The following is a 12114-nucleotide window of genomic DNA, read 5'->3' on the forward strand; positions in this document are numbered from 1 at the left end:
GATATCTTTGTCTAACCCACAGTCAAATATTTTCTAAACTTTCTAGTTTTAGCTCCTGTATTTAAGTCTGTTATCGTTTTGGGGATAATTTTCATATATTGGCTAAAGTAAGGGGCAAGATTTATTTTCTTGGCATATGAATATCCGGTTGTTCCAGCAACATTTGTTTAAGAGACTATCCTTTCCATATTAAACGACATTGGTACAACTTCTGTATCTTTAAGTCACCTTTTCCAAGGTGCATTTTTATGTTATGGTATTGTTCCAACAGGTCTGCCAAAGACTGACAGAATATGGAGTTCATTTTCACCGGGTGCACCCTGAGAAAAAGTCACAAACGGGAATACTGCTTGGAGTCTGTTCTAAAGGTGTCCTTGTGTTTGAGGTTCACAATGGAGTTCGCACATTGGTCCTTCGCTTTCCATGGAGGGAAACCAAGAAAATTTCTTTTTCCGTATGTCCATTTTAACCTCTCTTGATTCTACATTTAAATTGGTGTTGTCGATTTCAAATGTAACGTATTAATTGACTTTTCTTAAGCGAACTTTAAAGCCTGGCATTTAGTGGGGCTTATATATGTCTTAATACTATTTAACTCTTCTTTCTTAGTTGTGGGAAGTATTATTGAGATTTTGGTTTTGGTTTTCTCAGAAGGTGATTTTTAAAAGAATTCTTAGCTGGTTATATGCTCAATTAACTTTAGTTAAATTACAACCAAGTTGACTTCTCTGTTAATTCAGAACTTATTCTAGGGTACTAATACTTCTCACATGAAGAAAACCCGCTAATGTATTTAAGACTGATAATTATCTTAACCCCAGTGAACTTTGTCTAGTTTAGTAATAGGTCCCTCACAGAACTGTATTTGAATCTCAGTGGTCCAGAGATTTACTGACTTTTATGAACTAGCCTCAGGACTTTCTACAGTTTTAAGTTTTAGTGTGTAGTCTCTGGAGATAAAGTTAGGAAAGCAGTTTTTAGAAAATCATGTTTATGAAAGATAATGAACTATAAAGGCATATTTTGATTTTGGAAGTAGGTGGAAAATCTGAACATTGAAGTGTGATTGTCAAACCCCAGAGGTAAATCAAAAATCTGTTCAGGTATTTGTTTTCCTAATGTTATTCAGGGACTACTGACATCTTTAGTTTATATTTGGGCTGAAATATGGTTTCACCAGAACAAACAAAATTTATAAGGTTATAATATCAAAGTCCCAACTGACTGTGGATAATCTTCAACCTAGAGACCTTTGGAATCATTTCTAGACCTGAGGGTTAGTTGGTTGGTTTCCCGTGAAACCCAGAGATACCACTAAGATTACCACATAATAAATGTATTCTCTCAGGAAATCCCAGACCATCCTCATCTTCCCAAGATTGTCAAGATCAGGAAATTACCTAGGTTTAACTTACCTTCCCCAATGAAAATGCTGGCAGAGCAAGTGCCTAGAGGAAACCTTGATGAATTAAATACAAATCTAATTTGGACCAGTTTTAAAAGGGCAGCAAATCAAATAATCATCCAGCATTCAGCCGTCATTTACCAGGTATCACATCAGCCCTGCAATAAAAATAGAACTAGCTGTGATTAGCTCATTTTTAAAGATCTCCAGTAATAAAGAATAGCTCACATTTCCCTGCAAACTATTCCCGTCTTTAACAGAACTTGTTTATCCTGTAGTTCTTTCTCTAACACAGAGTTCTCTTTTTTAAACTCTCATTTTTTCTTCCACTGGCCTCTGGGGAGATGGATAAGTTACCCTTCGCCCTTCTCATCTCTTACAACTGAATTTCCTTAGGCACATTTCTTGTCCAGTCCATCAGTTAACACTTAGGATCAATTATCCTTACGATTTGTTTCAAACCTGTACAGCTTTACGACTGTGGAGTTCAACATCCTTGGGAATTACTTGATAGTGGTTAAATGCACTGTTTGTTAGGAGAAAAATTCCCCAACTATTTGAAGAGTTACTAGGAATGCTACTGGTAGTCAGGATACTAGTTTGGTGCTACTATTGCTTTAACTCCTCTCTAATACTTGCTGATTTCCTTTACTAAAGAAAGAGAGAACAGGGTCCCCGAGATTTCATTGGTAACAACATCTAGCAAGAATTTAATAGTCTTATTTTGTTTTTAAGACCAGGAATTATGAAGATGGCACCTGCATGATTGAAGTTTGAGTAATACTCTGTTATCATATCTTTTGTGAGTCTATGAAATTTGACTTGTCTGAGCCTATTTCTGCATTTGACAGCAAGACAAGGGACATGATATAGAGGAAATAATTTGTACAGTAGAGAAGCCAAGAGCTACAGTAGAATCTAGCTGGGCTTGAGCAATTCTCCAGAGACATTAGTCTTAGATCCCTGACATGTTGAATTCTAGTCTTTTAAGGCATATGGCTCACTGCAAGCCTTACCACATAGGTCGCAATATTTCAGGGTGTCCTCTTACATATGAAACATTCATTTTTAAGAAGCAGGGAGATAAAACTGATTAATGATTCTTTTCCTTTCCCAGAATTTGGCAAGAATCACTGTCTCTAAATATTGATGTGTTTCATCTCTCAGCCCAGCAGTTATGTTATCCGGTGTTTCTGCATTCCAACATTTTCCTTAACTTCCCACATCTTCCATCCCAGCCTTCATGCCACCAAGATTTTTCTTGACTGAATCACAGTGCTTATTACTGCATATTAATATCAGTTTTTGTTGAACTTCATTTTTTTTAATCTAAGACTGTAGAACATATATTTCTTGTAATTTCTTTTTCAAATAGTTTTGGTGTTTGTAAACATTGCAGTAAACTCAAAATATCAGTAATCTTTAAAGGAAACTGTTTCCCTTGCTGGTGGCTGGTATACAGTCTATACAATCTGATTTAGGCTACAGTTTCTAAAAGTGGCAAATAATATTAATCTCATTTATTTCCTAAATTTCTAATAATACAGAGTTATAGTTTTCTATATTTATATTAGATATAGGTCAATGAGTATTCATGCCTAATAATGTGAAGTAAAAATAATATCTGTACTTATTGTTTCTAAAATTTGGTCATGCAATGAAGTGATAGGAAAATATCCTAATTTTAAATACCCTTGATTAATATTGTAGAAAAAGAAAATCACATTGCAGAATACATCAGATGGAATAAAACATGCCTTCCAGACAGACAACAGTAAGATATGCCAGTACCTGCTGCACCTCTGCTCTTCCCAGCATAAGTTCCAGCTGCAAATGAGAGCAAGACAGAGCAACCAAGATGCCCAGGATATCGGTAAGGAGAAGCAAACTGTGTCAGATGACTCCAGGGTAGATGCATGATTTTTGCCACAAACTTTAAAAGAACTTCCACTTTTAGGATGAAAATGACAAGGTATGTAGATGTTAAATGACTAAGTCAAGTTCATAAAGGTGTCATAAATGAAGCTGAGATGTCAACTTCATGTTTATTTTGAAAACAGCACCCCTCATCAGTCAGGGAGTACCTATTGAACTATTTTGTGCTGATTGTTAGGCTAGCTGATGTAAATATTGTAAAAGTTTCAGACACATTCTCTACCCGTAGTAAACTTACACACTGGGAGGATAAGACCAACAAACATGAAACAGTAATACACAATAGAGGGTCAAGGTTTCAATAACAGGTTCTATTGTACAGTCTCTGATATACACTACAGGAGGAAAAGGAGATCAGAGGATAGAGTATGTGAGTGGTGGCACTTGAATTGGAATTTTCAGGACAAAAATAATTAAGTAGGTTGACGATAAATGGAAGGGCTTTCCAGATAAGGGAAAGAACATGGGAAACAAGGTGGTGGACTCTGCACCCAGAATGGGAAAGTCATGTACCATAACAGTTTTGGGGGTGACAGATTTCAGTTTTACTTGGTCACATCCCTGTTCTGAGACTGACGTGAGTAACCATAGTACCAATATAAGTGCTCAGGAGAGCGGTTTCAGTTCCTTTTGAAAAGGAACCAACAGAAGAAACCAATTTAGCTCTGAAGAAAATCTCAGTCAGAACTGAAATATTTAAAGCTTACTCTGCAAGACCACATGTAGAGATTAAAGTTGTAGAAAGTCTAGTTCTGCATATTAAATTCTTATAGACTTCAGTGAAACACTTTTTTAATCAAGAATTTGATTAAAAAATTAAATGTAATGGCACTGATGACTTTGTGCAGCAGAGCCCTATGAATTCTTTATCCGAAACTTTCCATGTAGGATCAGACTGGGGTGATGGCAACCTATGAATAAATGTTTCTCAGCCTTTCAGAATCAAGATGGTAGGGGCTGTATACTGATTAAAAATGAAGATTCCAGAAACCTATGTGACACTTAGTGAATCACAGTCTTTGGGCATTGGGTCCCTGGAATCTGCATTTTAACAGGCTTTCCTCAGTAGTGATTTTATGCATGCTACAATATGATAACTGTTGCTGTAATCTCATTATTCCTTTTCTTTCCCTGCTTTGCTCTGCTAAAAAATTTGTATGCTCTTATATATTTTCAGAGTATAGTGAAATATACAGAATGAAGTAAGTCAGAAAGAGAAAAACAAATACCGTATGCTAACACATATATATGGAATCTAAAAAACAAAACAAAAAAATGGTCATGAAGAACCTAGGAGCAAGATGGGAATAAAGACGCAGACCTACTAGAGAATGGACTTGAGGATACGGGGAGGGGAAAGGGTAAGCTGGGACAAAGTGAGAGAGTGGCATGGACATATATACACTACCAAATGTAAAATAGATAGCTAGTGGGAAGCAGCCGCATAGCACAGGGAGATCAGCTCGGTGCTTTGCGACCACCTAGAGGGGTGGGATAGGGAGGGTGGGAGGGAGGGAGACGCAAGAGGGAAGAGAGATGGGGATATATGTATAGGTATAACTGATTCACTTTGTTATAAAGCAGAAACTAACATACCATTGTAAAGCAATTATACTCCAATGAAGATGTTAAAAAAAAAAAAAAAGAGAAGCCACTGCAATGAGAAGCCTGTGCACCACAAGGAAGAGTAGCCCCCACTCGCTGCAACTAGAGAAAGCCTGCGCGCAGCAACAAAGACCCAGCGCAGCCAAAAATAAGTAAATAAAATAAATAAATTTTTTTAAAAAGTATAGTGAAATAAACTTATGAGAGCCATTGATATGCCTACTTAGATTAATATTCTATTCAAGTCAGAATTGAAAAATTGAAGGTTACATTATTATAGATGTGGTATAGGGTGCTATAGTGAAGAGTCAGAAGACAAAACTATGAACCAGCTTTCCACCCTCAGCATTTCAATGATATATTGTGGTAGTTAAGAACATGAACTGTGGGGCAAGACTGCCAGTGTTCAAACCACGCTCTCTTACTTGCAAACTCTGAAACCGTGGGCAGGCGACTCAAACTCTCTGCCTTAGTTTCCCATCTGGTAAAATGATTATCATAATGATAATAGCAACATCATAAGGTTATTGTGAAGACGAAATGAATTCATACATGTAAAAGTGCCGGCACAAAATACGTATTGAATAAATATTCATTATCCTTCTTGTCATCAACATTGTTTTACCACGACTACCACTAGTTATAGTAGTAGTAGGATGACCTTAGGAAAGGAACTGACGTTTTGAGGTCTCATTTTCTTCACCCATGAAGTGGGAATGTTCTACATATCTCAGTTTTCCCCCTAAGAACACAACTATGTATCCTTAAATTCATATGTAAAAGGACTTTACGATGGTATTATCTACATCTATTCCCTGATTTTGTTAAGCCTCGAAAGGAATTATTTTCTGCTTGGAAGCAGCTTAGAAGTAACTACCTGCCTACTTAACTGTCTGTACTAGACAAGTGAAAATAACCGGTGTTATCTATTGGAGGTTGATGGGGTCACAAGTGTATGTTGCTTCTTTAGAGTCATAGGATATGGGTGATAGAAAGAACCTTAGAGGCCATTAAGTCCAAAATTTTACTGATGAGGAAACAGGTTCAGAGAAAAGAGTGTCTCACTTAACCTCATAGTTAGAAGTCAAAGGAGACTAGAACGTGATCTCTTAATTCCTAATCCAGTAGTCTTTCTATTTGATAAGTTTCCAAAGAACTAATTTGCATGGAATTAAGATTAATAATCATTTACTGAGCACTTGCTACATGCTAGGTGCTGTGGGTTACAAAAATAAATGAAGCCTCTCTCCTCAAAAGAGCATACAATTTAGTTGATGATATAAGGAAATACAAAACAAGTACAAGAGACTGAATAGTAGCACAGTGTGGATTGCAGACTGAGTGTGGAACTAACAAAGACTTTGAGTTCAAATTTGAAACATTAGTAATAGGATGTAGGTTCATTCTAATGTCCTTTCCCATCCTGGTGGTCCATGTTGGAATCCTTTCCAGGTGAAGGGCAGTAGGACAGTAGATAAGTGGGTGGTTTATTATTCCATCCCATGGATATGTGCAATGCTTTAAATTCTACCCAGGAATGAGCTATGAATGGATTTGAATAGCATAATCCTCGGTATGTTTACAAAACAGATATAACCTAAGCTGAACTGATGGTCCCTATGCCTGCCAAAGTTTGGTCTACATTTTCCTTTAGGGTGAAGAAAACTTTTGGGTATAGAGGCATTTCCCAGTAGTTGAATCTGTTTAAGGCTCAGTTTTTGCGTCTTTGAATAAAGTCTGCTCTCAAAGTAAAAGAAAATAGAATTAATGTTATCTGCTCTCATAAAAACTCCTATTTGAAGCTAAAGATTATACTGGGAATTTTAAAACAAAAGGGTTTTTTTTAATTGTTATGTTTTAACTTGGTGTCCACTTCTACTTCAGAGAAAGAATGTTGAATTTTCCTGGTGATGAGACATGTTTTTTTTTGTTTTTTTTTTTTAATTTCCCCTTTTGTAAGGACATTTACATTTATATAGGAAATTTCCTTATTTCTTTTTTTTTTTTTTTTTTTTTTTTTACCCCTGTACGCGGGCCTCTCACTGTTGTGGCCCTTCCCATTGCGGAGCACAGGCTCCGGACGAGCAGGCCCAGTGGCCATGGCTCACGGGCCCAGCCGCTCCGCGGCATGTGGGATCTTCCCGGACCGGGGCACGAACCCGTGTTCCCTGCATCGGCAGGAGGACTCCCAACCACTGCGCCACCAGGGAAGCCCGAGACATGTTTTTTTTTTTTTTTTTTAATATCTTTATTGGAGTATAATTGCTTTACAGTGTTGTGTTAGTTTCTGCTGTACAAGAAAGTGAATCAGCTATATGTATACATATATCCCCATATCCCCTCCCACTTGAGCCTCCCTCCCACCCTCCCTATCCCACCCCTCTAGGTCGTCACAAAGCGTTGAACTGATCTCCCTGTGCTATGCAGCAGCTTCCCACCAGCCATCCATTTTACATTTGGTACTGTATATATGTCAATGCTACTCTCTCACTTCTCCCAGCTTCCCCTTCCCTCCCTGTGTCCTCAAGAGACATGTTTATTTAAACTTCATTCTGATGTATGAATATGAAACAGTTGCATTGTTTTCCTATCTGTTTACACCTGAGATGAAATATTGATTATTAATCTTCCTAGGAATTAGAAGATAAATGAAACAGAATCTTAAGATCTAAATCAGCAACATTTGACATTCTCTTTTTAAAAAACAAGTTTTCGCAGCTGTTTTACATAGTGGTCAAGCTATATTGGTACTTTCCATGGGGAGACCAATTGGGGTGCCTTCTGATGTGGATTACTAATGCATGAACAGCCAAACCATTTGAAATTCTATGCTTCTGGTCCTTTATATACATGAAAGGATCTTGATGCCAAAATTCTGTGATGCAGTGCTTTCGTTTATAGCCTCAAATGTTCCAATACTGACGTGACATTTGTTCTCACAAAACAGAATAGCCAATCACTTGTTATAAGGTATCTCTAAATTTGACCCCTAAAAGAATACTTTGGATATGTATTTAGGAGTGAAAGGAATTTAAGCATAAAGAGAACCCCAGCTCCTTAATCATGTTAATTAACAGAAACAAAAAAGACAAGTAATGTGAGGTTCTCTTGTGGCCCCTGGGCCTCAGTTAAATCAGGAAAAGTCTACAAGGTGGGGAGGTGGTATTGGCATAGTAATGAAATGACAGAAAATAGGCCATAAAAGGCTTTTGTTTCCGCTTGGGGGTTTGGGGTTTTGGGGTTTTGGGGTTTTTGTTTTGCGGAGTTGCAGAGCACAGGCTCTGGACGCGCAGGCCCAGCGGCCACGGCTCACGGGCCTAGCTGTTCCGCGGCATGTGGGATCTTCCCGGACCGGGGCACGAACCCATGTCCCCTGCATCAGCAGGCGGACTCTCAACCACTGCGTCACCAGGGAAGCCCTGTTTGTTTGTTTTTTAGTAGTAGTTTTATTGAGACCTAATTCACATACCATACAATTTAACCACTTAAAGTGCACAATTCAATGATTTTTAGTATATCCACATTGTTAACAGAGTTGTGCGAACATCACCACAATCTGCCATAAGCTTTTAAAAATATAATAAGAACTTTTTCTCTGGGCAAAACTCTGCTCTGCACAGCTCTTTTCAGGCATGATCTCACTATATTGGCCTATCCAGGTTTTATCTCTCCCTCTCCCCATCCTTGGTTTGCTGGTATTTTAGCAGAGACACTACTAGCGATAAAATTTTCTCTGTCAAATGTCATTCTCCTTCCTAACTGAAAACTGTATTGGGGTCAGCAAGCCTGAATGAAACCCAAACATTATTAGATCCAGGAAAATCACTAGATGAAATAAGGCAATGCTGACCAGGCCCTGGCTGTGAGAAAGCTACAAGGATGGAGAGATGGTATGAAAACCAGAATCTTCCAACCTCCTTTTTAAAATCCTCGATTGCCACTCTTTGAAAGCTACCTACTTCTGATGGCAATCAAAATGATTAAAAATTGCATGCTGTTTTTTATTTATTAAAATAGCTTTTCTCATAAAACGTTCTATGGTGTTTTCATCGTGTAAAGCAATCCTATTTCCTTGTAGAGAAAGCTTCATTTAGGAGCCTGAATCTCCAAGCAGAGTCCGTTAGAGGATTTAATATGGGACGAGCAATCAGCACTGGTAGTCTGGCCAGCAGCACCCTGAACAAACTTGCCGTTCGACCTCTGTCAGTTCAAGCTGAGATTCTGAAGAGGCTATCCTGCTCAGAGCTGTCGCTTTACCAGCCATTGCAAAACAGTGCAAAAGAGAAGAGTGACAAAGCTTCTTGGGAGGAAAAGCCTAGAGGGATGAGTAAATCATACCACGATCTGAGTCAGGCCTCTCTCTATCCTCATCGGAAAAATGTCATTGTTAACATGGAATCCCCACCACAAACCATTGCGGAGTTGGTAGGAAAACCGTTTCACCAGATGGCGAGATCTGATACGGAATCTTTGGCAGGACTCACAAAACTTAATAAGTAAGAACATACTTAACTAACCCAAACTACATATTTGTAAATTCTGCATTTCCTACTTTTGTTTTTGTTTTGACAATTTATTATTTTCATCATACTTTTTTACACTGACACTTCCCCCCCACCTTCCTTTTCCCTCTTTAGTTCAAAGTCTATTGCAAGTTTAAATAGAAGTCCTGAAAGGAGGAAACAGGAATCAGACTCCTCATCCTTTGAAGACCCTGGTCAAGCATATGTTATAGGTCAGCATAAACAAGCTTACCTTCTTTCTCCCTTACCTCATGCTCATAATGAAGTGAATGAGACAGTGTTAACTACCAGGAAATTATTTTTGGTTGTATGTCCTAATTACCAAAACTTTTTGTGAATATAAAATTTTAGGCTACTTAAAAAGTACCAAGTCAAATCAAAAATTGATTTAACAAGTGATTACCTCATGGCACAGACTGTTAGCTTTCTCTTGGTCACAGTTAAAGGCCATGACATTCTTACCAAGAGAACCCAGGTAGTCTGGTGCCATGGCTTTGGATAGCCTTCCTTTGGATTTTCCTTACAGTCTGTGAGAGTAGACTCCACTGAGCTATATTTTTTTTTAAGAAAAGTTTATTTAGATTACTTTCAGAATTGAATTGTGTCTAGAAAGAGATAGTTTTATGCAATGTGCTATGGTTGTTAGGTAGAAATTCTTAGTTGATTTAAGTTTTCTCAATTTCTCCCAGCTAGCTGGGGCCTATGAACTATTTAAGTATAGACAGAAGTTGTTTGTGTTTATAAATACACACTACCTTATAAGATAAACAGAAGGATTCCTGTTGTTTTGTGCATCTTAAAAGCGAACTGCATGGGAATCAATCTTTTAGAAAAGTAGATATTTAAGCACAGAGGTCTGAATGACTACTCAGAATAGGAAACAGCTGGGCAGACAAGCAGTCAACAAGGATACCCTTTTCTATGGTTGTTTTACTAAATAATACTAATTAACTCTCCCTTGGAACTAAGTGTGATCATAACTATACAAAGTTAAAAAGTATTTTCTCACACTGTAATTGGATTGGGGATATGTGGAGTAAATGAAGTCAAAGAGAACTACACTATAATTGATAAATATTTATGGAAGGCCACATTACTTCATTAATACAGGTTTCCACAGCTTTCAGAGATTATACTATCATCAATTTAAATTGAATTGGTTAAAAAAACTTTAAACAGATGAAAGACAAGACTCCATCTTATAGGTCACCCTATGCGTTGAAAATAGCCTAAAAAGACACTGATTTAATCTTTCAGAAAATAATTTTCGAAGTGTATTCATATATAATGGGATCTCTTATAGATTCTAAGCGATTTTCATTAGGAAGGCTTTGTTCTACATAAAAATTCATCACATATCAGATATAGAGTAGTGAATATTCCATAGAAAAACACAAGTAAAATAAAATTCAACCATAAAAAAATTATTTTCTGCATTTGTTTTTGGTTGATTATTCATTCTTATCGAATATTGAACTTTCTTTTAACATTTGAACAGATACTTTTAAAACTCATTTTAGTTTCATCATTTCATATATGACATCAAAATGTCATTGTCAGAAACAGTACATTTGTGTTTAAATTTATTCTGCAAAACAAGTTGATATGCTTAACTTGGACATTAAAAGTAGTAAAAAAGAAAAAAAAAAGCCCATTGTGGGGAGACAAGTTATTTTTCTGAGTGTAAATAAAAGAAATTGTTGCTGTCTTAATGTTTTGTTGATTTTTATGAATTTATCAGAAGAAATTACTTCTGTATATAGTATCTGACCATTTTTAAACTGTCTAATAATTTAATTTATACCACAGGAATGACTTTGCCTAGTTCTGGAAATTCTTCATCCCAAGTACCCTTAAAAGAAAATGGTAGGTTTACAAAATGTTTTTCCCCTCATTTCCATCATAATTTTTCTCTTGTACCTTGTAAGATAGTCATGGGCCTAATAAAGAGCTTTCAATTCCATGTCAAGGATTTTAGGCCTTACATTGGAGTCAGAAGAGAGTTGTGGTTTTCAGCATCTCAGTGATGTGATGGGACCTGTAATTTAGACTAATGTTGATGAACTAGAGAAATGACAAATTCGAGATAAGGACACTAATTGGGGAGCTAAGGTAGCTTAGGTGGGAGATAATTTTGATTGCAAAGCGTTTTAACTGAGGGATGCGTCAACTGAATCTTGAAATAAAAGGAGTATTTATTCAGGTAGAATGGTGTGGATAAGTATTCCAGACCAAGGGCATAGTGTGATCAAAGACATGCAGACATGTGAGAAGATAACAGATTCAGAGAGATGTAAGAATCTCAGTATGGAGTTATGCTGGGGCCAGAGTGAAGGTCAAAAACTAAATGGTGACCAGCTTTGAGTCTTATCATAAATCTTTTGGGAAGAATTTGAAGACTTTAAATGTTGAGATTAATAGTTTAGAAAGAATCTAAGAAGAAACAAAATTGTAGGAAAAAAACTTTGTGCAATGACTTGAAGGTCAGTGGGTTCACAATTTTTATAATTTAGGTTACAAAATACTTTCATGTACATTATTTGATTTTTTCTAACAACCTTCATGGGTATAAAGAATATTATTATCACTATGTATATACATCTTTCCTCCAAAAATGTTTAAGTTTTACCCTCAAATTCTTAAAGT

The 12114-nt window shown here is 36.9% G+C and overlaps 1 protein-coding gene across 15 annotated transcripts in view; it reads left to right on the forward strand.

The window, feature by feature from the left end:
* Positions 1-12114, forward strand: part of PTPN13 (protein tyrosine phosphatase non-receptor type 13) — a 247129-nt gene that overhangs the window by 148338 nt on the left and 86677 nt on the right. For 13 of the 15 annotated variants that reach the window (XR_002174695.3, XM_073805438.1, XM_073805434.1 and 10 more), the window contains 5 exons: positions 272-454; positions 3116-3278; positions 9024-9441; positions 9583-9680; positions 11278-11334. Coding sequence is in view for 14 of the 15 variants with exons in the window: in XM_073805438.1 (XP_073661539.1) it covers positions 272-454; positions 3116-3278; positions 9024-9441; positions 9583-9680; positions 11278-11334 (919 nt within the window). In the remaining variant the exon portion in view is untranslated. The remainder of the gene's footprint in view (positions 1-271; positions 455-3115; positions 3279-9023; positions 9442-9582; positions 9681-11277; positions 11335-12114) is intronic. The other 2 variants (XM_019926685.3, XM_019926686.3) reach the window with 1 other exon arrangement.

Source organism: Tursiops truncatus, chromosome 5 (genome assembly GCF_011762595.2).
Source record: "Tursiops truncatus isolate mTurTru1 chromosome 5, mTurTru1.mat.Y, whole genome shotgun sequence".
Lineage (NCBI taxonomy): Eukaryota > Metazoa > Chordata > Mammalia > Artiodactyla > Delphinidae > Tursiops > Tursiops truncatus.